Source organism: Rhamphochromis sp. 'chilingali' (genome assembly GCF_963969265.1).
Source record: "Rhamphochromis sp. 'chilingali' genome assembly, chromosome: 3".
In the NCBI taxonomy this organism is placed as follows: domain Eukaryota; kingdom Metazoa; phylum Chordata; class Actinopteri; order Cichliformes; family Cichlidae; genus Rhamphochromis; species Rhamphochromis sp. 'chilingali'.
Window position 1 is genome coordinate 1,900,231 of NC_137931.1, and position 24,315 is coordinate 1,924,545.

The 24,315-nt window shown below is 47.9% G+C and overlaps 3 protein-coding genes and 1 long non-coding RNA gene across 5 annotated transcripts; 2 read left to right on the forward strand and 2 right to left on the reverse strand.

The window, feature by feature from the left end:
• Positions 1 to 788: 788 nt before the first annotated feature.
• atg3 (autophagy related 3) lies at positions 789 to 7,110 on the reverse strand. The gene is made up of 12 exons (XM_080877906.1): positions 6,903 to 7,110; positions 6,714 to 6,755; positions 6,571 to 6,620; positions 4,834 to 4,904; positions 4,534 to 4,641; positions 4,281 to 4,333; positions 3,952 to 4,030; positions 3,847 to 3,881; positions 3,620 to 3,772; positions 3,355 to 3,482; positions 2,790 to 2,858; positions 789 to 2,305 (listed from the first exon to the last, which is right to left on the reverse strand). Exons 1-12 carry the CDS (start codon positions 6,972 to 6,974, stop codon positions 2,224 to 2,226), a joined length of 942 nt encoding a protein of 313 aa, XP_080734032.1. The 5' UTR covers positions 6,975 to 7,110; the 3' UTR covers positions 789 to 2,223.
• Positions 7,111 to 7,114: 4 nt separating this feature from the next.
• cars2 (cysteinyl-tRNA synthetase 2, mitochondrial) lies at positions 7,115 to 12,143 on the forward strand. Of its 2 annotated transcripts, none has more exons than XM_080877894.1 (15): positions 7,115 to 7,469; positions 7,545 to 7,595; positions 7,690 to 7,807; positions 7,884 to 7,955; positions 8,123 to 8,228; positions 8,314 to 8,406; positions 8,497 to 8,626; positions 9,433 to 9,566; positions 9,715 to 9,782; positions 9,889 to 9,955; positions 10,066 to 10,204; positions 10,425 to 10,548; positions 11,131 to 11,226; positions 11,348 to 11,563; positions 11,639 to 12,143. In XM_080877894.1, exons 1-15 carry the CDS (start codon positions 7,255 to 7,257, stop codon positions 11,723 to 11,725), a joined length of 1,716 nt encoding a protein of 571 aa, XP_080734020.1. In that variant the 5' UTR covers positions 7,115 to 7,254; the 3' UTR covers positions 11,726 to 12,143. The 2 variants fall into 2 exon arrangements, with proteins under 2 accessions (XP_080734020.1, XP_080734021.1); XM_080877895.1 differs by having other exon boundaries at positions 8,314 to 8,394.
• An 861-nt stretch (positions 12,144 to 13,004) lies between these two features.
• Positions 13,005 to 16,599, reverse strand: ddrgk1 (DDRGK domain containing 1). The gene is made up of 8 exons (XM_080877908.1): positions 16,411 to 16,599; positions 15,720 to 15,869; positions 15,262 to 15,380; positions 15,050 to 15,151; positions 14,847 to 14,969; positions 14,738 to 14,776; positions 14,557 to 14,662; positions 13,005 to 13,331 (listed from the first exon to the last, which is right to left on the reverse strand). Exons 1-8 carry the CDS (start codon positions 16,496 to 16,498, stop codon positions 13,171 to 13,173), a joined length of 888 nt encoding a protein of 295 aa, XP_080734034.1. The 5' UTR covers positions 16,499 to 16,599; the 3' UTR covers positions 13,005 to 13,170.
• A 150-nt stretch (positions 16,600 to 16,749) lies between these two features.
• LOC308393889 lies at positions 16,750 to 20,782 on the forward strand. Its single transcript, XR_013971053.1, has 3 exons — positions 16,750 to 17,901; positions 20,458 to 20,585; positions 20,672 to 20,782. It is a non-coding gene; the product is annotated as an uncharacterized lncRNA (long non-coding RNA).
• The last annotated feature ends 3,533 nt before the right edge of the window (positions 20,783 to 24,315 follow it).

Here is a 24,315-nt window from a genome sequence, read left to right on the forward strand (position 1 = left end):
AGAAAATTAGAATATGGTGAAAAGGTTCAATATTGTAGGCTTAAAGGGTCACTCTTTAATCAGCCAATTAATCCATAACACCTGCAAAGAGTTGCTGAGCCTTTAAATGGTCTCTCAGTCTGGTTCAGTAGGAATCACAATCCTGACTGCTGACATGACAGTTCCGCAGAAAACCATCATTGGTGTCCCCAAAGCGCTGTACAAAGAACACTAATAGAAAGCTTGTGGAAGAAAAACTTCCACTGAAAAGAGAAAGATGAGCGACATGAGACGGAACAAAACAACACCTCAGCAGTGCCCCAGGCTGACAGCATCCATGTCACGCTGCACTGAGGCAGTACTGAGTACACATGCAGGATTAGACTTTCCAGAAGTCTGACATTTCTCTATTTAAAATCCTTGTTTTATTGATCTCATGTAATATTCTGACTGTGACTTCACCACAGTGAGGCGCAGACGGGCCAGTGATGGAAAATCTTAGATGCTAATCTTTCTCCCTCAGCCAGGAGGCTGGAGACAGTTATCAGTCAGATGCTGCTATGGCAACAAAGGAGTGGCTTAAGCACGTTGAGGTCATGCAGAGAGCAAACGTACAAGCTGTAGGGAGGGAACGCCATCAGCTGTTAGGCCTCAGAACTACGACCAGGACACTTTGTGCTGGCTTTTCCTTCACCTGTAACCTTGCCACCTGCAGCATAACGTGTATCATGAAGGAACATTTTTAGGTTTGAGATGTTTTACTTACCACCGCCCCTCCCCAGCACCAATAAATACATCCATAAACAGCATTTTTCTTGCAATATTTGGGAAACTCTTTATTGATAAATGTACATCTTTCTGAAACGGTGAAGCCTCACCACCAAGCAACTTAAATTAGAAGACTGGGCCAACAGGCACAGATACAAAGAGAATATTTGATCAACCAACACACGAGGAAGCAAGCTGTGGATTACTGAAGCAGATGCTTTGTATGGATGAGTGCTGCCACTGTAATGAGCCAAACATGACAGGTTACAGGAAACATGGACGTGTAGTTAAACTGCATCAGTGAGGCTGCTCTGCAGAGGTCACAGCAAACCTCTTCAAAGGTCAGTAATACATTAGACACAGAGTTACATCTGACAACAAATCCTCTGAAGCATCAATTAGAAACCTGCTCACAACTGAAGACCGACACAGAAACGGGATCAGCACATTCTCAACAAACTGAGGTTCAGCCTCGATTCCCGCAGAGAGCGTTGGGATGGAAGCGAGGACAGCTGACGGGAAACATCCGTGCTCCACGAGCTTCCCTCGATGCCGCCGTCGAGACAAGGCTGCTTTATTATTTGTAGCCATCCAGAAGTTGTTGGGCTCCTGCTTCAGTTTTCCTGTGTCTCAGCACCCACTGAGCTGAGACACAAGTGGGCAGACATGAGCACGAGTGGATGCAGCCGAAGCTGCTAAACACAGAGTTGTTTCCACAGGCTGGTGCAGCCAGAGAGCAGAGTGAGTGCTGGACTGATGGAATCGTCTACCACAAACTCGCACCAAGCAGCAGTGATTTCAAGCTTGAATGTGACAGTTTTAAGTTCCTAACTGCAGGATCGCCTCCATGATGAAGAGGAGGATTCGTTTAGTTTCTCTAAGGTCGGGGCTAAGCAGCGCAGCGCTGTGGGAGGAGCAAACCTGATCTTACACCAACACATGAATGAGTGTCAGACTGGGAACTAAAGCAGCACACATCAATCCTTCCCTGCAGCAGGACATTGCTTAGCTTCTGTTTAAACACTCCTAATCACACTAACCATCAATAAGCTTCACTGTCCCGCAGAGACATTGCAGGTGCAGTCCAGCTCTTGGGTGATGAGGACCTTGGTTACCGAGGGTTAGACCTCACCTCTGATGTGTTTAGCCAGCTTATCACAGAGACAGAACTACACACAATGTATCTGAATTTATGCAACAGAGCAGGGTAGCTGTGCCGTTTGCATGACAGCATCCTACTCTGTGCTGCATACACACAGATCAAACTGATGCTGATCGGGTTTCTCTGGGTTCAGCAGAAAACAAGCACGTGTCCTAATACGTCAGCCCGTTCTTTTAAGAGACAGCGTTTCATATCCTTGACACTTCCACACAAAGCATCTTAGAGTAGCACAAACATTCAGCAGACCAGTTGTATTGAGAGCGGAGACCATCTCTGGTATTTCCCGTGTGCACGTGGTGTTGCAGCAGAGGCACCTACATGGTAAAATGTCTCGTGTAGTCGTATTCTATCGTGGGAATGACGGCCTGCACAAACTTGAGGAAAATCAGAAGATACCTGAAAGCATCAGTTAAGGAAACAGAGGTGGGGGTAGAGCGACCACCTGCCTGACCACGAACACTCGCTGCAGGCCAGCCGCCGAGTGCTGCTCTTCCTGCCTGGCTGCAGCCGGCTCCTATAAAACATCGAAGTGCTGATACGTCAATGAACTGCTGGTGTACAGAGGTGAAAACATCCATCCCTGCTGCTTATCCTGGTAAGCCTGGCACCTCCTCAGGCAGCTTCTTGGCTGGTCTGGAGAGATGCTGTTAGGAGCCAGCAGAGCGACACAGGCTCTCTGTGCTGCCTGCCCTTTGGCTCTGCTGCTGACCGGAGCTTCCCCTGCTGGGTGCTGCTGCAGCGCCCACACCTCCAACAGCTCTGACACTTTCCTTTTGCAAATAGCCGAAAATACACAACATGCCCAAAGTTAAGCTTCTCAACGGAGCCACTTTCCTTTCATTGCGTCGCTGTGGTGACGCGTGACATCATCAAAGGATACATATGCACTCCCAGCTCTCCTCCTCCTTCTGCCACAGTCTCAATGATCTTTTTCATCACTTCAGCATGCCTGAAAGCAAAGGTCACGAGTTCAAAGGTTAAAGGTTCTTGTCAAAAGGTTTGCGACACAGACATCCTTAAACACGACCACGGTTCCTTTATCTCAGCGGAGACGCAGAAGAATGCGACTCGATACCAGCACCAGCTGACTCGCTATTAATGGTCATGTGATCACTCAGTACTGTTGCAGGGGCTCTGCCTTACAATAACATCTGCGGTCGGTATAGAAATCAAGTTGAACTGAACACAGAAGTGAGTTGAACGTGTGAAACAGGTTTTGGGCTGGAGCAGCAGCTTCTAGTGAAAACAGGAAGTTAGTGTGTGACAACGTTTGGCTTCTTAGAGCGCAGTGAAGAAGTCACAGTGCAAATCAGCATCACCGAACCCACCACAGTGTCATCCATCTTTTCCCGATTCATTCATTCAGCACAATAAGCCTCGACACCATCACAGGTGCAGCTGTGTGGTGGGTCTGCATCTTTCAACGCGACAAACGAAACTCTCACCTGCAGGGGTGAACCGAGCACATGGCAGGTGGAGGAAGGTGGGGGTGGTTCTCGATGGTGACCGTCTTCTTCACGTGGTCCTGACTGATGTCCTCGTACATCTGCTCTACAGTGAGCGGCTGCCTGTCCTGGGAGACAAAGCAACAAAGCTGGTCTCAGTTTTGGTTGCGCTCCTTCTCAACAAGAAGCAGCAGACTGCAGATGTTCACGCTCGGAGTCTATCGACTGCTTATCATCTCTATACCACGAAGAATAAAGTTCATACTTCATCATATCCAAAGAGCCAGAGTCGAGGGGTCTGGTAGTATTTATCGTATGTGATGTACAGGTCATATGTTCTCGTCTGAAGAATGGCGTCTTCGCTGCCAGGTTCTGCTTTGGTTTTAGTTTCTGCTATTTTGCTGGTGTCCAGGGTTGCCTAGAGACAGAAAACAAGAGTCAGGCCGGAGTCGGGCGGATGATGGCCGAGGTCAGACAGCGCTGCGAGCGTACCTCGTCTGTTTCCAACAGCCCGCTTTCTTCATATTCTGAAAAGACAGCAGAGTGTGAGGGCCGATCTGGGAGCACATCCAAACCACAGAAAGACACGATCAATACCTTCCATATCTGCCGCTTCTCCGTCTTCATCATCCTCATCATCACAGCATGCTGCAGACGGGGCATTCATGTTCTTATCCTAGAAGAGTTCAGATTAAGAGCACAGATATGTAACCGCACAATCAGACACCGGAGACGCAATCGAGGCTTTTATGATGGTCCACCAATCGCAAGGAGCGAAACTGAGCAAACGAACCGTTTCATTCACATCTGAGCAGTAATCTGGGAGGAAACATCCCTCCGTCACGCACGCCCTCGGTCCTTCAGCCGAGGGATGGAACTATTAGAGCGGTGGAGGATTTTACATTCATATTAATTAGAAATCAAACCTTGTTGTTGTCCAGTGAGATTTCCTGCACAGCATCTGTGACTCCTAACACACCTGCACAGACACATTCAGGGGATCTTTACTGACACCTGCACAGTCATCAGGAAATACTCAGCACACGTCTGATATCACGGCCACGTCATCAGAATGAGATTGATCAGTGTGATCGTATGTGAAGCATGTAGCCCACTCCAGTATGTGACAGTGAACCACGACGAACAGTTAGCTGTGCGCGGGTACCACCAGCATCACACCTGTGTTGTGGTAGGTGTCCACCCAGCCCCCGTCTCCATCGTCCTCCTCGATGATGGCCTCCAGCTCATCTGAATACTCCATCTGCTTACAGCGCTTGTAACAGGGCACTGCGCACGCACACACACACACACACAGCAATGACACTTTGAAACACACAAAATTATTTGTTCACAATATCATCTTTAAAAACTTCAGTCCTGTCCTGAACTTTAAGGCACTTGAGGTTCAGTCTTGTGTCACTAAACACTGAAGCAGTGAGTCAGACTTGCTGACTGAAATTCCTGAAGTCTGCCTCTCACCATTGCGTGTCAGGAGAAACTGTTTGTCCTGTGGCAGATATGGCTTCACCTTTGCTTCTTCTCCAGTGGCCCTGACGGGAGAGAAAAAACAGATCATTTGCTGCCGTTTTAGCCCGGCTCAGGTCCTGAGACCTCCACCCTGGTTACAAACCACAGTTTATTACAGTTGTTCTCATCTTTCTGACAGTGAAGAACATGGACTGAGCTTCTGGTTTGGAAACATGAAGTCTAACGAGGTCCTTCAGTCTAAAGAGCACTAGATGTGGACCAGCTGTGGCTTTGGCTCTTGAGTGAAACGGCTTTGTGTCCTCAGTTTGGGTCTAGCTCATGGCGATGCTGCATTTCACAATGGAAGATTATCTGTGGCATGAACTCACATTAACTAACAAGCTGTCAATCACAAGCCATTATCACTGACCGTTAACCGATATCAACTTCATGGCTTCAAATCAAGCCTCCAACAGGGGAGGTCACAGTAACTACATCCAGCTTTTACATTTGTCCTGCATTTGACATGCAAAACATAAAAAACGACCTCTGTTCTGTGGCAGCAGGTTTCAGTGTGTGATGATGTGCCATAATGACACAAGCTGGGTTTCTCCGTGTTGCATCACAACAGCTTCTTCCATTATGCTGTGAAATCGCTCGGACACATTCAACACTCATGCGAGCTCTGAGGCCGCATCCTCATTTTCCACACAAACGTTCCTGTGAAAGCTGTCAGCACAGGCAACATTAATCGTCACCACACTGCAGCAGGACGGACAATGTTGGCGACACACTGGTGCAGCGGTAACACTGCTGCCTCCCATCAAGAAGCTCTGGGTTTGAACCTGCCAGCTGGTGGCTAATAAAGACTGAGTCAGAGAGGCGGAGCAACATTTCATCAGCAGAGCAAGTCCACAGATGATCAACACTTTGTGACTAAAGCAAAGGGGCAGAAAGCTCTGTCATTACTACTGAAGACGAGGACTGCAGCCAAGCTGCACAGCTGTAAACAAGGTTATGACAGCGCCCCCCATCACAGCAGCACCTGGGTTTCATTGTCTTAGTGGAGGGTGGGGGTGACGTTGCACTGTGTGGTGCAATCTCACAGTTTCAGCTCCACTCTGTGCATCGAAAACTTGTTTGGACAGATTGATAAAGACTGCCAACTCTGCGCTCTTTGACAACTGCTCGATGGACTGAATGGGACCGTGTACCACAGTTTCCAGGAGCTCTAACAATCGAGCCCGCACATGTAAGGATATCGCACATACGTGTTCTTTGTATGATCTTTCCTTTTTTAACGTACGCTGATGGTTTGGTCATTCTGTCCCCCTACAGTGCTGGTTTGCAGCAGTTACTTGGAGTTTGAGTTAGTTATGGTGCCCAGTATATTTCCTTTAACCCTTTGTGGTGATGATGATGTGAAGCATGTAAGCATGAGCACAGATGATGGGAAAGCGGCCCCTTTTCAAGCTCTTTGTATAAACGGCTCATTTGTGGTGTTACTACAGTAAAAAAAAGTGCAGGTTTTTTTTTTTACATTTTCCATCTGCAGGTCAAACGTTTGTCACAGGAACGACGTGTATAAATGTGGCGTCTGAATGAGTGGAGAAACTGAGCTTTGACCGTCGGAGCACACGGAGACGCGCGCTTCCAGAAACACGGCACCAAGCGTCTAGTTTCGTCTTTCGTGCGTTTCTTTTTTAATGACACGGACTCGTCGTGTTTGACATGAATTAAGCCTCTCACCATTTCCATGTGGGGCAGTGATGAACCAGGTGATCTCCAGCTGCTACAAACTGAAAGACAGACAGACAGACAGAGGAGCGGACAGGTGAGGCCCTGAGCAGAGCCGCGGAGGAACAGTGTATGCGGGGCTGTGTCGGTCTCACCTCCTCCGGCGTGAGGACTCCCGTCTCTTTGAATCTCGATTCCTGTCATTAACAACAAAGCGAAAGCTGTTAGTGCTCCGCTTCACTTCCGGTGAAGCAGCTGCGTGTCAAACATTTCACACCGAGAGCACAAATGAAGCCCCGACGTCCGAGCGGCTACAGCTACCAGCAGCTAGCTGCCGCGCTTACCTTTAATACCGGGGTGAATAACTCGGCCACCCCGAGGGCCGTGCCCTTCACCGTGTTGATCACGTTCTGCATATCGGAGAATCCTCTGGGATCTGAACCTTCCTGTCAGAGCTCCGACTATTTTGGCATAGCTGTTCACACTGCCAGCTACACCGAGTCACATGATTCGCCTATAAACTTCCGCTATACAACTCTCGCGAGAAGTGTAGGAGTGGCTTAAACGTGCGTGAAGAGCGAAACAACCGCGTTTAGATCGGTTTGTTTCAGCGTCGGAACCGCTGCGGTGAGCTGTGCGTGAGCTCCGGTGCGGTCACACCGCAGACTTCGCCTTCAAACCACGGCGGCTCGCGCTATGTGGAAACAGGTGAGCTCGCTGCTGTGGAGGGCACCGGTCCCCGGACTTTCACCGGCGGTCACGGTCCGATCCACGTCCCACGGACCCAGCTGCAGTGTGTCCGGGAGGGAGTGGGTGAGGCCTAGCGGCTTTGATACGGGCTTGAAGACTTTTAACAGCCTGAGCAAACAGAAGGAGCCCCTGATCCTGACAAGAGAGGGGGTCGCGACCTGGTACGGACTCTGACCACTGTGCTGCTCATGCCGGCACACGGCGGCCTAATAACCCACTTATGTGTTACATCTCAGGTACAGCTGTGGACCCACCGTGTACGATCACGCTCACCTGGGTCATGCAAGGTAACTATGGCAACAGTAGGTGAGGCTATGGCGTGCAGGTAAACGGTGTGTGTGTGTGTGTGTGTGTGAGCTCTGTGGGTTTGTTCCGTCACAGCTCATACGTGAGGTTTGACATCCTGCAGAGGATCCTCAGCAGACTGTTTGGGATCACCGTGATCCATGCCATGGTCATCACTGACATCGATGACAAGATCATCAGAAGAAGCTGGGAGGTGAGGCCGTCCTGCACCTGCTGGCTGCTGCTCTGTTCTCACCTGCTGACGTCATGTGTTTCATGTGGTCCAACAGGAAAACGTTTCCCCAGCCGCCGTCAGCGCAGTGTACGAGGACGAGTTCAAGAGGGACATGCTGTCGCTTAAGGTGTGAGCTTAGACCTGCAGCAGATCAGCCTGCGTTACAGCATGCACAGGATAAAAGGATAGATCTATTTCATGAAGCACTGCACAATTTTACCTCCACTCTGAGTTTCAGCGTTTGTAAAACCATCCTGTTCATGTATAAACACGTCTTCATGTTGTTGTGTTGAGGTGGTTCCTCCTGCAGTGTATTTAAGGGTCACAGAGAATGTGCATCATATCGTTGCCTTTATTGAGAAGATCATCAGAAATGGACACGCTTATGCCACGAAAGAAGGTAAATATCGAGGAGCTTGTTTTGTTTGGTGTTTTTGGTCGTCTGAAATGCTGGAGGTGTCACTTGTGCACTGCTTTGGTTGCAGGCGATGTGTATTTTGACATTCAGTCCATTGGTGGCAGGTACGGCAGGTTTGTGGGAGCTGTGGATCCTCAGGGAGAGCCCGGTGAGTGTTGGTGTGAGTTAATCCTTTCTTATTATTTCTGTTTCCATGTCGATGTTAGTGAGACGCCCGAGTTTACTGACCGCAAACTCTACGGCTCTGCAGGCTCCTCAAACAAACGGGACCCGAGGGACTTTGCTCTGTGGAAACCGTCGAAACCTCGAGAACCATACTGGGAGTCCCCGTGGGGCAGAGGAAGACCGGGCTGGCATATTGAATGTTCTACCATTGCTAGGTTTGTTCTGTTTGGTCATGAATGCCATTAACGCTTGGGAATTCTTATCTTTGCCCAGTTACAGACAGACCTCAGTAAATGAGGCGACTTTTACTGCGGTGATTTGTTTCCTCCGTGGCATCGTGAAGTGGGCGACTGAACAACCTGTGGTTTCTGCATTTCCTCAGTTTGTAGACACGTTTTCTTGTTGTGGGTTGATTACAATTCTAAATTGGAAGCCAGTGTAGAGCGGCCAACAGCAGGGACGTGTGCTCCTTCTGTTTCGTACCGGCCAGCAGACGAGCAGCTGCAGTAAAGAGAGGCCTGGTCCAAACCAAAGAACTGCAGCAGTCCCGTCTGCAAGTACTGAACAGATGAACAACACGTTCAGACTTTAGCTGGAAGGTTTGGCGTTCCCTCGGCCAGCTGTCTCAGATGGAACAAGTCAGATTGAACTTGTGTGCTCACCTGCCTACAGTGTAAAGGACAGAATAAGGTACACAACAAGGTTTTAACACTTGTCTTACAATGTCAGGATAAAGGACCCACAGCAAATTTAAATCCTTACAACTGTAAGGATATCTGCTGTCCTCAGGGGATGTACTAACAGCTGAGATGAGTCTGCGCCTGCTTTAAAAGGCAAACCTGCAAAAGTGAAATGAAAGGTTATACTGTGAAAAAATAGACCCCAGTGTTAGCAACTGTTAGCAACACTGACTTCATGTTAGTCCAGCAGTGATGTTTGTTTCTTCAGTCGAACAGTTGAATGCAGGATTTAATTAGCCTGAGTTTGAGCGCTGATGAGTTTCCTGTTCGTGTGCTTTCAGCTCCATGTTTGGGGGACAGTTGGATGTCCACTCTGGAGGGATTGACCTGGCTTTTCCTCACCACGAGAATGAGATCGCTCAGAGTGAGGCGTATCACCAGTGTGGACAATGGGCAAACTACTTCCTGCACTCAGGTAAAAGCCAGACGTGGCTCGTGCCTCGTGCACGCTCTCTGGAAAGCAGACGCTGTCTGAAAGTGTTTGGGGGTCATTCGTGTTGCAGAGCTGAGTTTGGGAGCAGCTGTGTGTCGTGCTCTGTTCAGCGTGTTGTTGCTGTTTTTAGGGCACTTACACCTGAAGGGCAGTCCAGAGAAAATGTCTAAATCTTTAAAGAACTACATCAGCATCAAGGTACAGTCCTGCTGACTCCTTGTCTTATTTGTGTTATTGCATTAATACCTGAATGCGCTATGCTGTGTGGAGTGGGTGAAAATGATCACGTCTTCGTCCTCGTCAGGATTTTCTGCGGTCTTATTCTGCCAATGAATTCCGGATGTTTTGTCTTTTGAGCAAATACAGATCAGGTGAGGCACACGATTAGGTTTTCCCAGTCTGATACATGAATGCATTCGTTATTGGAGTTCGAGTCGCATAGCTGCGATGTTAAACTGCACTTCCTGTAATGTCTCCACAGCTATCGACTACAGCGACAGCAGCGTGCTGGAGGCTCGCAGCACTCTGGACACCATCTCCACCTTCTGCCACGATGCTCAGGCCTACATGAAGGGTCAGCTGCAGTGTTCACACGTGCAGGAGGATTTGCTCTGGAGCAGGTGCCCACTTTCTCCTCCGCCCATGGCCGAGTGTCCTCCTCATATTTCTGTCTCTCCTGTTCCTCGCACAGCTGTAATTAGCTGAAGCAGTGAGGACAGGACAGATGCTAGTGCCGGCAGCAGTCATGCATTCTGAGACGCTTGCCTGCTACATTCAGCTGATGCCTGAGAGGTTCTGCTCCGTCTACAAACTGTCTTCCTGTGTTTTTGTACTTTTCAGGCTGGCTGAGACTAAATCCACTGTGATGTCCACTCTAGCAGATGACTTTGATACACCGAGAGCCATAAGTGCTCTGATGAATCTGGTTTATCACGGAAACTGCCAGCTTCAGCCTGTTTCTACGGTAACTGTCTGACAGGTTTGATGTCAGTGTGTCAGTGATGTTGGTGGAAAGTCCCAGTTAGCAGCTGGGTCTCCACCAGGTCTGGCAGTATTGGCGCTCTGGGATCATGCTGTCGTATGTTGGGTTACATGTTGGTCTGAAGAGCTTTGAGTGGTCAGAATAGACAAGCTTCAGTTCCACCTCTGTCACAACAGCTGGACAGTCCCACTGTTGTGAAATCTGAACTTCTGCCAGCAGACGTCGGGTTAGGTCAGGGGTGGGGAGCTCCGGGCCTTGAAGGCTGGGCTCCTGCAGGTTTTAGACGTGTCCTTGATCCAGCACAGCTGATTTAAATGGATAAATCCTCCTCAACATGTCTTTAAGTTCTCCAGAGGCCTGGTAATGAACTGGTCATGTGATTCAGCTGTGTTGATCCAGGGTGAGATCTAAAACCTGCAGGACAGCGGCCCTGGAGGCCTGGAGTGGCCCACCCCTGCACTAGAGATCAGGAACAGGAGCTATGACAACAGTGTGGTCAGTGAGCAGCAGCGATACTTGTTCTAAGCGTATTGCACATTCAGACACGAGCCTGTTTCTGTTCAGCCTGCTGGGGCGGCCCGCAGCCCCGCCGTGTTCGGAGCAATGGTCACCTACGTCAGAGATGTCTTGGATGTGTTTGGCATCGACCTGCACACTAAGGTCAGCACTTTTTCACTGTGATGTCCCTTCAGCGGGCAGCATGACACTGAGGCGTCTGTCAGTGAATCATGATAATAATCCTTGATTGAAGAGGTCTCCCGTGTGTCTCTGTCCTCTGAAGGAGGCTGAGGTGCTGAGCAGCCGAGGCAGTCTGCAGCCGGTTGTGGAACAGCTGACTCAGTTCAGGAGCAAAGTTCGAGAGTTCGCGCTCGCTCGGCGGGACGGTTCATCCACAGGATCCCCGAGCAGAGCTGGACTGCACCCTGACAGACTCCCTCTGCTTAAAGCCTGCGATGCCCTCAGAGAGGACCTGGCGCCCCTGGGTGTGCTGATAAAGGTACGACGCACAGAAGGTTAGCTCAGTGCATTTCCTGTTTCGGGCTACACTGGTGGGATTGTCTTGTGTTTTCAGGATAGAGGAGCCACCTCCACGTGGGAGATCAAAATGAGCGCGAGAGGACAAGGACCGGAGGACAAAGGCGAGGAGACGTCCAGCTGAAGGTTTTTTCATTTCTAACAATGATTTGAGCTTTGTGGACTCGACGGAAAGACTTGGAATAACAAGAAAACAGCACGATGCCATAAAACAGAAGCTCAGGGTGCTGGACTCTTAGTTTGTTTCCTGAGCCACGTGCTGTACCTGCCTGTCACTGTGGCTCCACCTCTCAGTCATGTTACAGGCCTCCTTTATTTTTAAAACCCGGTGGTTATCCAGTACTGGACTAAGTCTGAGCTGCTGTAATGCTCACAGTTGGCTGTACCTGCAGTATCATCAAGGTTTGATACCCACCTCACCTTAATTCACCCCACAAGGCTGATGCTCACCATCCTACAGCACCAGGAGCTGCAGAGGTCTGGCAGCATACCCCACCACCACTGTATTTGGCATTGATACATTAAAGTTTTGCTGAAAGTACTGCATTGGTCCTTAAACTGCGCAGTCTCTTTATGGATTCATCTCTGAGTACACGGTCTGAGAATAACGAGAACTTCCTTCATGAGTAGCACACGAAGCTTCTGGGTAGTTTAACCATTACCAATCAGAGCTGACACAAATGTGTGGAACAAACTGAATGCAGCACACGTAGAAAGCCCACCATAAATATACCCAAGTGTGGGTCTAAGGAGCTTGCAAAGAAAAGCGTCTGGACCTCTTTGAGTTGCTTGAAGACGTTTCACCTCTCATCAGAGAAGCTCCTTCAGTTCTAAGGTCAAAGAGGAGTAAAAGAAGCCATCTATGTCCACTGTGAGCGACCATCTTTGAACAGAGGGCGGGGCTTAACACAACAACTGTCTGCCATCTATAATCCAGTTCTGAGTTCCTTCCCAGACGCCTTAACGCCCACTCACATCCTGGGCCATCTGACCTCAGGACATCACATGACAGGGTGGGGCCAGGTTTCACAATGAGCTCACCTGAAACTCTGGCTGATTGTGACCCACACCTGTTTTCACACCTCGGCTCATGTGATTAGGTAGAGGATCATCAGGGGGTCCTTTTGTCCCTCTGTGGGGGAAACTCCCACCAGGCTTAAATCTGGGACTCTCCACCATTTGACCTTAGAACTGAAGAAGCTTCTCGGATGAGAGGTGAAACGTCTTCAAGCAACTTAAAGAAGTCCAGACGCTTTTCTTTGCAAGCTCTTAGACTACGATGACCTGGATGACTGAGAACCTTCACAGACATGAGTGTGGGGTGTTACTTTGAGCCACTGAGTTGCTTCACGACTCCAGTAAAGAAGAAACGCCGTTGTGCAAATGCAAAAATACACAAGTCATTGATAAAACTCAGGATTTGTTTATTCCAGTTTGGCTGAAATCCTCATACTGGGAGGTCAACTGTAACCTGACGTCTGCTGTGATTAAGAGTACTGAGCCACACAGGATGGCAGTGAAGAGTCCAGCTGTGTGTCAACAGCCACTCAAGGATGTGTCCACAGAGTGTCAGGCAGCACTGCGACTCTCAGGCATCAGGTTGATCAGAGAGTTGCTGGCCTGAGCCAGCTCTGTGATGGACACTCGGCCTCGCTGCCTGATGAACTGAGCCACAGAGTCCAGCTCTCCTGGAGTGATGGAGATAAACTTCCCTCTGTCATCAATCACACCTGCAGACAACAAGTAAACAGTGAATGCATCGTTTCTTATACAGCACCGTTCTCCTCAGTCTGAGCACTCAAAGCGCTCTGCACATTCACACATTCAAGGGCTTTTTTCTAAGCACTTCCCATTTATGGCTACATTCACACTGCAGGCGAAAGCGCATCAAATCAGACTTTTCTGACCCTCTGCGACCATCTATCTGATCATGGTGTGACAGTGTGAACGGCACAAATCCGATATTTTCAAATCCGACCTGGGTCACTTTCGTATGTGGCACTGAATCCGACACACATCTGATGTTTCAGAAAGCGACTGCTGTTTGATGGTCATGTCGCATTAAATCCGTCTTTTACGTCACTGACACAAGACAGACGCCATTATCAGCGCCGGAGAAGACATCGAACGCTTCCTGGTCATCCCGTGAAACTGTTGGGAAGACAACGTTGGAGAAAACGTGAACATTTTATCTGACAGAAACCTGCAGCTATCCTTTGAAGCAGCGCTGCTCTAAAACAGCAATAAGGATCATTATTAGGTTATTTACATTATTATGTGAATAACAAAATAACTTAAAGCAAAAATTGGGAAACATGAAGTCCGAAGTCTTTATATTAAGGCCATCAGTCAAACAACACTGTTGCTCTGGGTCTAAACAGAGCGCGTCGTGCGTGACGTCTTCTTTTGCGCATGCGGCCGCTTTGAGCGTTCACACTAGAGCGCCTTTGCTGTCGCATTTTATTTGTAGTGTGAACGAGCAGACAAAAAAAATCGGATTTGATCAAAAACTCAGAATCGAGCATTACGACCTGCAGAGTGAACGTAGCTTCACGTTCACTCAGCAGACTGGGAATGAACCACCAACCTTCTGGTTAGGTGACCTGCTCTACCACCTGAGCTAAAGCCACCCCACAGGTCACCGTAGGATCTGCCTCCTAGATACTGCATCAGCACTTCATAATAGCAACCAGAACCAATGCTCAGACAGTTACGTGGACATCTGGTGGCAGCATCGAGCACAGAAGCTCTGTGCTTACTGCCAGGAACGAGCTGAAGTCGTCCATGAACATGTGGGAGGATGTGCAGTCGGGCTCACTCAGGATGAATGATCCTTCACAACAGCAACTGTCAGCCTGATTTTCCTCATTAATTATGTAATTAATTCATCTTCTGGCCTCCTGGCATATTGGATCTGACATGTTCAGTGTATTTGAACGGTCTTGACGCGCTAACCTGTGAGGGAGCCTTCAGCCAGCAGGTCCTGCAGTCTGCTGATGGCATCTTGTGTCCTCATCCCAAAATGAGAAGCCAGATCCTCCAGGAGAACCACCTTAGAGGTCTGCAGCAGAGGAGACAGTTAGAAAGACGCCGACTGATGTCAGCAGGGGAGCAGCGGCGGAGTGGGCGGCCTTACCTCGATGTACTGGATGAATTCTTGCAGCAGGTTGCGTGACTGAGAATACACAAGCAGAGGTTTACTCCAAATAAAACAGGAATGTTTACCATAATGTCTCCGGTCTGACCTGGTCCTCAGAGAGCTGCTCCTCCTCTCCCTGCTCTTCTACGATAAAGGAAGCCTTGAGTCTCAGGTACTCTTCCTCCTCGCGCTTTTCCTGCTCCTCTTTAGCTCGGCGCTCCTGCTCCTCCTGAGTGGAGAGCAGCACAGAGCATCAGCATCTGATCACGTGAGCACCCGAGGAAAGCTGCCGAGGAGACTCGGTGAGACCTGTTTCTGTTCCAGCAGCCGCTCCTTCTCCTCTGCCTGCTGCCTCTCCTGTTCTCTGAGCTCCTGCATCCTCCTCCTTTCCTCCCTTTCTTCCATCTCAGCCTGAAAATAGTAAACTGTAAAGTGACTTTGAAGACACTGCAGTAGAACAGAGTTCATTAAAAACCAGTAGATCGAAACGAGCCCTGAGTGGACAGTGGAGCGTGTCTCACCTCCCTCTGGGCTTTCTTGGCTTGTTTCTCCTCCAACTTCCGCTGCTTCTTGGCTCCGACCTTTGCAGTCGGCTGGAAGCTCTGCTGCTCCGCCTCGTCTTCCTCCACAGGCTCCTCCTCTGAAAGCAGCAGGACACACTCATTCTCATGTATAAACAGCACCTTTACTGTGTGTTTTGCATTTGATCAGCAGAAGTGGAAACAGAAAAAAGGGGGGTGAAATCAAATAATGTGACACGTTATAAATGCTCAGCAAAAACTGTGGGAAAAGCCAAAGTTTAATGTTGAAATTCATCTTTGTGTGATGAACATGCAGGGACATTATGAGGGACATTTGTCCCACAGGAAGCCTGTGCTTCTGCTCGGAGAGGCCCTCATGAAACATACGCTCCGAGAGCTCAACCACGAGCCGAGCAGACTCTTCCAGCACACTAACGTGTTTGTTTCAGGGGCTTTACCGCGTTCCACAGCTTCTCTCTGAGGTCGTCTGTTTGCCATCACACTGGCCAGGTTCCTTCTCCTGCGAGGCATGCCGGCTCCTCGCTCCTCTGCTGCTCGCTGAGGGGGCCCCGCTGCACGCACAACATCCCTGCGCTGGTCCTCGTCGGCTGAGCACACAGCACAAGGAAACTATGAGCCATGCACACACTTTGTCAATTAAGTAAATATTTAAACTGGGGGGGTGACCACATAAAGCTGGGGTTTTGTGTCTGTTTCGGTGAGTTTAAACGCCATCAGAAACAGATTCAGGCCAAAGCTGGTGTAAGTCTGCCGTGTCCTCATGTCCTGGCTTCAGCCACGGGCTGATGACACGTTCAGGCCCACATCAGCTCTGCACAGCTGCACGCTGACAGCACGTCGTTACCACGCGTGACGTTTCCATTCCCACTGCCCGACGAGCTTTAACACCAACATCTGATGAACTCATTATTTACAACCGGCTGTCAGCGCGCTATGAGCCGGATCGACACGTTTAGGGCTTCACCAAAACACGGCACAGATCCGAGCAGTCAGAGCTACAGGTGCTGCTCAGCGTGTGCGAGCTGCTCATCTACCAAACAGCGTCTGAAACGAGCAGCCTGGACTGCGGCATGTCGGCATCCAGGCAGCGGCCCACCGCTGCAACCGAGCGCAGTGAGGCGGTCCTACCTGCCCGTGTCTGCCTCCGCACCTTCACGGCAAACAGTATGAGAACGACGAGGACAGCGGCAGCTATCACATACAGCGCTACATCCATAGCTGCCCGGGAAATACTCTGAACGGAATCTGTTCCGACAGCTCAGTACTAACGCTCCTTCTTCTTCTTCTTCTTCCTTCTTCTGCTTCTTCTTCGCGTGTTTTGGTGAACCGATAGAAAAGGGACATAGCGCCACCTGCTGTGTTGGAGTTCTCAGTACAGCTGCTGTGTGATGACCACAGAAAACAATGAAGTCAATTCATTAATTTGGTTTTCTGGAAATCTGTTTGCAGCCTCTGCTGTCGTCCTCTTTATCCGGTATCCACCAACCTGAACACCGGAGATCAGATCTGAACTGTGTTCACACGAAAGGGATGGCACTGGTCGTACTGGTCACTCTGGCATGAACAGCACACCCGAGCCGATCCCACAAGTTAGTGATGGATACATGAAGCGCACTGAAGCTTGTATTGAAAAGAGGTTTTCAACACTGTCCTCTTTGGTAGCGACATATGAAGAGCAGCTTAAATCCACGCGTCCATGCTCCGCTTATCCTCAGGGTTGAGATAAACTGGTCATTATGATTGCCCACCAATGTTCGCTCCAAGCTGCGCGCGTGCGCAATTGCGCACTGCTGGCACGTCTCTGCGCACAGAAAATCTGCGTTGCCCACAAAACAAATCTCACCTGAATTGAAATTAAAATTAAAACTTCAACAATCCTGTTCTGCAGTGTGAGTCAGTGACTGGCTGCTCCTGTATGGGATCAGAACGATGTCACCTTATCCCACAGTCCAGCCAATGATGCGATTCACATTCGTATATACGCAGCTGATCAACGTCGCTGACAGGCTATGACAGCGTCCTTATGTGCGACACCGGTGTTTTAGCAAAGCGGCTGATGTGGAGTGAAGCCACGTTAATGACAACGTGTACAACCATTGGAGACGTGAGCAGGACAGACGAACAACTGACGGACAAAGTGTGGACTTTATACCAGTTTTTAAATTAGAGTTTAAAAGTTTTAGGAGTGACGGCGTGTTTGAGATGTGACAGATTTGCGACGTTTAGCACAAATCTTGTGTAGTTAGTGTCAGGCACGTGCAGGGGGGGGGGGGCTAGAGGGGCTTGAGCACCCGCCCCTTTCCTGATGGGTGCCCAAAGTGCCCTTTTGTTGAGGCAACTTAAAAAAAAAAATATTTATTTATTTTTTAATGTGTGTGCGGAGTCCTGTCTGTGCCCCTCAACAATAATATTTAACTATTAATCACAGTTTTGCTAAATAAAAGGATCTGGCTTGCATCAGTCACATGATCACATTTAACCAATGATCGCCCTTGACGGCAGAACGCGCTGGTTACGAGCCGGGAACGAGCTCACAAAGAGCACGCGCATTTTTAGCGGTCCGGAGCTGTAGGAGAAACACAAGTTAACTCAGAGACACAGACTGATGCGACACAACCAGTAAGTAGGTGTACAGCGCACACTGTAGTGTGTAGCACCCAGGAGTATTAGCTTATTACGTACACGTTGGTAAGCTGTCTTGTTGCAGCTGACGAACTGAAACAAACGAGCGTGCTGTGTGTGCAACAGCGCGACAAACATTACCTGTCCTTTTATTAACTGCACAAGTAGTGCTGGTCATAGCTGCTGGCTACCTGGCTTTCAATTCAATTCACTTTTATTTATATAGCGCCAAATCACAACAAAAGTCGCCTCAAGGCGCTTCATTGGTACAGAGAAAAACCCAACAATCATATGACCCCCTATGAGCAGCACTTTGGCGACAGTGGGAAGGAAAAACTCCCTTTTAACAGGAAGAAACCTCCGGCAGAACCAGGCTCAGGGAGGGGCGGGGCCATCTGCTGTGATTGGTTGGGGTGAGAGAAGGAAGACAGGATAAAGACATGCTGTGGAAGAGAGACAGAGGTTAATAACAGATATGATTCAATGCAGAGAGGTCTATTAACACATAGTGAGTGAAGTAGAAACTCCCAGAGCATCATGGGAATCCCCCGGCAGCCTACGTCTATTGCAGCATAACTAAGGGAGGATTCAGGGTCACCTGCTCCAGCCCTAACTATATGCTTTAGCATATAGTTGTCATGGGTCTGTAGCTCTGTCACCGTTTCAGGGAACATATTTAGTTTTAAAGGAAGTTTCCGGGCTTTTCCTGCCTTTCTGGAGGGATTATATTTCACTAAAAACGATCTAATATGCATGTCCACATAATTATGCATTATTATAATTATAATATATTAAAAACACACGCTGTATTTTAAAGAACATACATTAAGAAGCAGATTATATTAGATTTATATTTTAAATAAGACAAAAGTTGGATTTTACAGCAGTAAAATGATTGTATCTCTACAGTTTAAAGATGTAATAAGCTTTGCCCTGCACAGAGTGGATAGTGAAACAAATGGAATCATCATAAATACATTATTTCATATTTATTACTTCCCCCTCTTCTTTGCTTTATTATTGTAGCTCTAGTAATAAATAATAATGTAAGGATTCTGGATCAGCACCATGATGCCCATAGTATATACAGTATTCTGAAGAAGGTCTAAAATATCACTGTGCGTGCATGTGTGTGTTTTATTTAGATGGATTTTTAAAAAAAATATTACTCATGATATAACATTGTGCAGACATGCCTGGTAAGGACATGAGGAGGAAACAGCAGGAGCTGTGTGAGGCTACTAAAGGCAGTGCTATAACATTTTTCTGTCATCATTTTATTTTAGATTAAGTGCAAGAGTTGTTAGGTGTGGATAATTAGATTATAGTTTATTGCAATAGCAAGTTGTGCCTTGTTCTCAGATAGACAGCAAGTGGAGAGTGATATATGAAATGATGGAAGGAAGAAGAGAAGCAAAGAGTGATTCACAGGCAGAGCCTAATTTATTTCTCACAGTTTTTCGTTGCCTTATGGTTCCAAGCGCTGTCACCAATCTTTGCATTTTGTTATTATCTCATGACACTTGTTTAATCAGCTACCATCTCTCCTGTGGACTTTTTAATGTCTACAGTCTCAGATCAGCACAGCCCTGCCCTTCCCATATTAGATTCTTGATGAATGTGTGTTGTTGTTATTCAGCCTGGTTCAATGTGCCCCTTTTTAACTTTGAGCACCCGCCCCTTTAAACCTCTCTGCACGGCCCTGGTTAGTGTGTAGTCAGTGTGTAGTTAGTGTGTAGTTAGTGTGTAGTCAGTGTGTAGTTAGTGTGTAGTCAGTGTGTAGTCAGTGTGTAGTTAGTGTGTAGTTAGTGTGTAGTCAGTGTGTAGTCAGTGTGTAGTCAGTGTGTAGTGTAGTCAGTAGTGTTGTTGTGTGTCAGAACAATGAGGCGCCTGCTGAGTGTTACAGGTGTTACAGCAGTGACACATCTGCTGCTGTCAGGCCTGCAGGTATCAGGCTGTTGTTCTCCTTCATCTCATAGTGGACACAAATAATTTTTGGAGTGAAACAAATAATTTGTGTGGCATCAGATTTGATGCAGAACAGCTGATTGTTCTGTAAATAGTTTGAAATGTTTGTTTAAAAAACACCTTGGCTGCATTTTTAGGTAAACAGCTGCAAAAACTTTGTTGTTTGCAAAACTCAGTTACTTTTCTGAAGAAGTAACTATATAATTAATTACCCAACATTGGTCATTATTTACTGTATTTGCAGACAGAGTTACAGACTCTCTCCCAGACCACAGACTCATCATACAGTCAGAGCTTTATTAAAAAATAAAGAAAGTTGTGTTTTCAAAATTGGAGTTGAAGTTATTTTTACTTCCAACAGTGTTAACATGCTGCAGGTCAGGAACAAGATTCTTTTTAATTTTCATTGTAAGTGGGCTAAAGCAGTTAATTAAAAGTCGTCTAACATAAATGCTGTAATTTGATTATTTTAATAAACATGTGACTTGTGTGTGTTTTAGGGGTGAATGGTAAATAATTTCGATGAACAAACCTTTCTTGTTTAAACGTGTGTGGTCTCTGTTTACTTGTGACTTGTGTACTCAGTGCTTCTCTGATGAGAGGTGAAACGTCTTCAAGCAACTTAAAGAAGTCCAGACGCTTTTCTTTGCAAGCTCCTTTGACTACGATGACCTGGATGACTGTGAACCTTCACAGACATACTCAGTGCTGAGGTGAGGGGACGGTCTCCTTGTGGCATCATCTCCTTGAAGCCCACCTCATGGCCTGTCTCTGACGTCCTCTGTTATATGTGTCACAGAACATCACACTGAAGTTGTCCTGTGGTACGTGCCCCAAGCATGTGTCAGACACATACTACACACTACTGACTGCTGCAGCAGGGTCCATGCTCACAGATGATGCTGATCAGGTACCTGACTGTCAGCACCTGGTGTCACAGGATACTGTTTCATGGTGTAATCAACCTGCCACTGATTGTCCACAAATAGCTCTTCTAATTTATATATTAATGCTTGAAAACGAAACTGCTATAAAATGTTTTGCTGCTAAAAAGCGTGTTTAGGAACCTGCATTTCTTCCTGATGCTCATCTTCCTGTCTACACACAGAGCTCAGAGACGAGGCTGATTCTGAAGACTTGATTGGTCAGTGGATGGTGAATCCATTCCTGCATTTGTTGATCTGTCACAGCAGAAGGTTAGCAAAAGTCACATGTTAGAAGACAGCCAATTAAAAAGCTGGGTGACTTGTGTGTTTATTCTTCAGTGCTTAGAGCAAAACTTCAAAAACTTCAATACTTCTCAGCCGGACTGAAATACACACACACACACACACATTCATGCCTACATGATGTTTTAGAGTACAGTGAGGAAGCGTTTTACATACAAGCATGGGTGCAAAAACATAGGAAGTGCATTTTGGTTCTACACAAGCATTTATATGAAGCTCCTGGTACTGAAAACTGCGCTGTGGTCGGATTAAACCAGCCTGCAGCACCTCGGCAGCAGCTGTACAGGTGTAACATGCAGAGCCTGCTGATCACCACTAGGTGGCAGAAACACTGCGGACTAGATCACTTTGAAGGCACACATGCACGCACACATGCACGCACACATGCACACACACATGCACACAAGCAGCCCTTGCTTATCTGATGAACTGTCGGTAATAAAGTGCACCTGAAAGCATCATCATCTACTATTGGACTGGTTGCTCGAGTCACACCTGGAAACTGAGATTGTGGAAACATTGTGGCCTTTGATTGTGTTACACAATCAGTCCACAGGCTCTGTTGTAGACCTTGAAATGAAGAAGCCTTCAGCTTTTATGATGAGTGAAGGTTGCAGACGGAGGAGACTGATAGGTCTCTGTGAATCCCTCCCTGACAGCTGATACTGGACTGTGTCTCTAGTATTTGGTGCAGAGAGCTGTCACAATTCAATAAAGAAATATTTTACCCACTGTTATCAAGAAGCAGTCATACACTGCACTGATGAACAGTTGTGTAAATGGGAGGTTTCTGAGCCTCTGGATTCTTGACATTCCCCTGTGAGAGTTCAGCTCTATCTGATGGGACCAAAACCCTGGTTAACCAGCACAAACTGAGAGGTGTGGGTGCTGAGTATGGACTCTTCAGATGTTCACTTTAGACTGAACCAGTTTGACATGAGCAGTTTTGGTTCTTCTCCAGGGAAGCTCTGCTAAACAACCCTGACAATGTCACTGTGATGTTAGCAGCTCAGCTCTGCTTCAGACCACAACACACAGTCTGTGTGGACGTGACAACAGAAAGACTTGGCCGGTGTGAGCTGCATGATGAGAGCTGTAGCATCGTGGAGGATGTCTGAATCACAGTGCTTGCAGTTTAATTAAAGCGATGTCTCAGGAGAGACAAATGGTCCTGGTGCGTTTGATGAGACGGCGCCTCTGGCAGCCAGCGTGACTGAAGGAACAAGCCTGCAAACACAGCGCCGGGTACACAGCAGCTGAAACACTGTCAGCACTTTTTCCTCTGGGCAGAGAGAGCAGAGAACAGGAGAGCAGATAGCAAAGTGAAATGAGGACAGGTTCATCGTTTAATCCCTTCTCCCGCAGAAGGATGTGAGGCTCGGCCGGGCGCGACTCTACTTTTCCATCGCCGGTGACATCTGGAGGGCACATCCTCTTTCTTGAACGCCCACTGCAATGTGATATTGTGTCTCTTACCTGCCTTAGCACTGTGTGTGCTCCATCTGTACACGGAAATGTTTTGTTGCTACTAACAACACTGCTGATGCTGGTAAAAAATGGCCCGTGTGTGTCTTTACTACAGTGATTACACTGATAGTACACACTGTACTCAGACTTAATGCCACAGCAGATGATGAATTTCACTCCACTGCGTTGTGCTCTGTGCTCTCTCTCAGTTGTGCGTCTGCTCGCACACAAACAACACTGCGTTTGGCAGAGAATCGACCTATCAGACGCTCTCCTGTGATCTGCAAAGAATGTCGTGTCACAGAGCTGAGACGATCTAAAGTTGAAGGTGATGGAAGGACACTTGACTTGCTGCAGTCTTTATTTCCTGTTTCACTGCTCAGGTGATCTGAGGGGGCGGGGTTTACTGCAGCTCCACTTCTGGTAAGACCGGCAGGGAAAAGTGGCTCGTGGCTGATGTTCCACGGTACGTCTAACCTCCAGAGGTCAGTGCAACCTACATGGAAAGTGCTGAGCCAAGAGGAGTTGAGCCAGTCAGCAGACGGTGCAGGTGTAGCAGCTCTGTGTGTGCGTGATGTAACAAGGAGGTAGTAGTAAGAAGGGGCTGGACAGAGAGAGACAGGAAGAGGAAGACAGGAAGAGATGCAATGTCCTGCAGGCCCAAGGTGACTCCTGTGCAGCACGGGTTACTATGAGGAAACACCACCTCAGTCAGAGGGCGTGCTCACACTACGCTTTATTTAGCTGTGAGAAAACACTGCAGAGCACCAAATCAGATTAATCCCATGCTCACACAGTGGGAATGAGCGGAGTTACAGACAGGCCGGGAAGGTCAGAAATCCACCAAGGATGTCATTACCTTTGGATTCAAGGGCAAAGTTAGCACAGTTTAGCATAAAGACCAAGGAGACTGAGCGGGTCCAAAGTTCAAAAGTGAACCTAAAGAAGTTTGCTGATTAACACGCTGTGATTAAGTGTACGCGGAGCCTTTGTGGTGTTTCTGAATTCTGGACACACACAGAGCCCAGCAGCCTCGCACAGCTGGGCTAAGCAGACACTCACTGGCTTGATGCACATTCATGACTTCCACTTCTGACTGAGCAGACAGAAACAAATAATAGAAGAAGAATCCTTTAATTGTCCCACAAGGGGAAATTTGGTTGTAACAGCAGCCAGAAAGACACATATACAACAAACAGGACACAGGACAGAAACATACACAACCTTTCTTACATATTTACATCAAGGACAGTGGCTACTATATACAGAGAGTACTGTACAGTTATTCAATTACATAGAAATAGCTACAGATAAGAGGCAAAGCAGGTTGTAGTGCGAATCGAATCGAATGGGACTATTTGCATTCACTCAAAAACACACTTTGCATTTCTCATGTCTCCCATGAATAACAGAGCTGTGGGCAGCTAAAGGAAAGAGTCCAGAGGCGCCGATGTGATGCTTTAGCACTGAACGGAGGATCACCTGCTGTGATGTGGATGCAGCTGCGTGTCCTGTCACTGACAGGTGTTACAAACCGAAGCAACACAAGTTGCTCAGATAACACACAGCTGTGATGACACATTTGTGTAGGCCTGCAGTCTCACTTACTGTTAGCGCTGCAGAGAGCTGCTGAACCGCCTGCTGTAGTTTTCCTTTTAAATGCAATGGCACAGACTTATGCATGAGCAGGCGGCCACAGCTGGGGTCACTGACTCGCTAACCAGAGCAGTCTGCTGGAAAGCAGTAA

What these genes read in the sequence shown, in the direction of transcription:
- cars2 (XM_080877894.1), top strand. Translation starts at nt 7,255, where the DNA reads ATGTGGAAACAGGTGAGCTCGCTGCTGTGGAGGGCACCGGTCCCCGGA. An exon ending in GCTCACCTGGGTCATGCAAG is followed by an intron (nt 7,596 to 7,689) that starts GTAACTATGGCA and finishes GTTCCGTCACAG; the next exon opens with CTCATACGTGAGGTTTGACA. An exon ending in CCCTGGGTGTGCTGATAAAG is followed by an intron (nt 11,564 to 11,638) that starts GTACGACGCACA and finishes TTGTGTTTTCAG; the next exon opens with GATAGAGGAGCCACCTCCAC.
- ddrgk1 (XM_080877908.1), bottom strand. Translation starts at nt 16,498, where the DNA reads ATGGATGTAGCGCTGTATGTGATAGCTGCCGCTGTCCTCGTCGTTCTC. An exon ending in AGCAGCTCTCTGAGGACCAG is followed by an intron (nt 14,777 to 14,846) that starts GTCAGACCGGAG and finishes GTGTATTCTCAG; the next exon opens with TCACGCAACCTGCTGCAAGA. An exon ending in GGCTGAAGGCTCCCTCACAG is followed by an intron (nt 13,332 to 14,556) that starts GTTAGCGCGTCA and finishes TGTTGTCTGCAG; the next exon opens with GTGTGATTGATGACAGAGGG.
- atg3 (XM_080877906.1), bottom strand. Translation starts at nt 6,974, where the DNA reads ATGCAGAACGTGATCAACACGGTGAAGGGCACGGCCCTCGGGGTGGCC. An exon ending in GAGTCCTCACGCCGGAGGAG is followed by an intron (nt 6,621 to 6,713) that starts GTGAGACCGACA and finishes TCTGTCTTTCAG; the next exon opens with TTTGTAGCAGCTGGAGATCA. An exon ending in GGCTGTTGGAAACAGACGAG is followed by an intron (nt 3,773 to 3,846) that starts GTACGCTCGCAG and finishes TTCTGTCTCTAG; the next exon opens with GCAACCCTGGACACCAGCAA.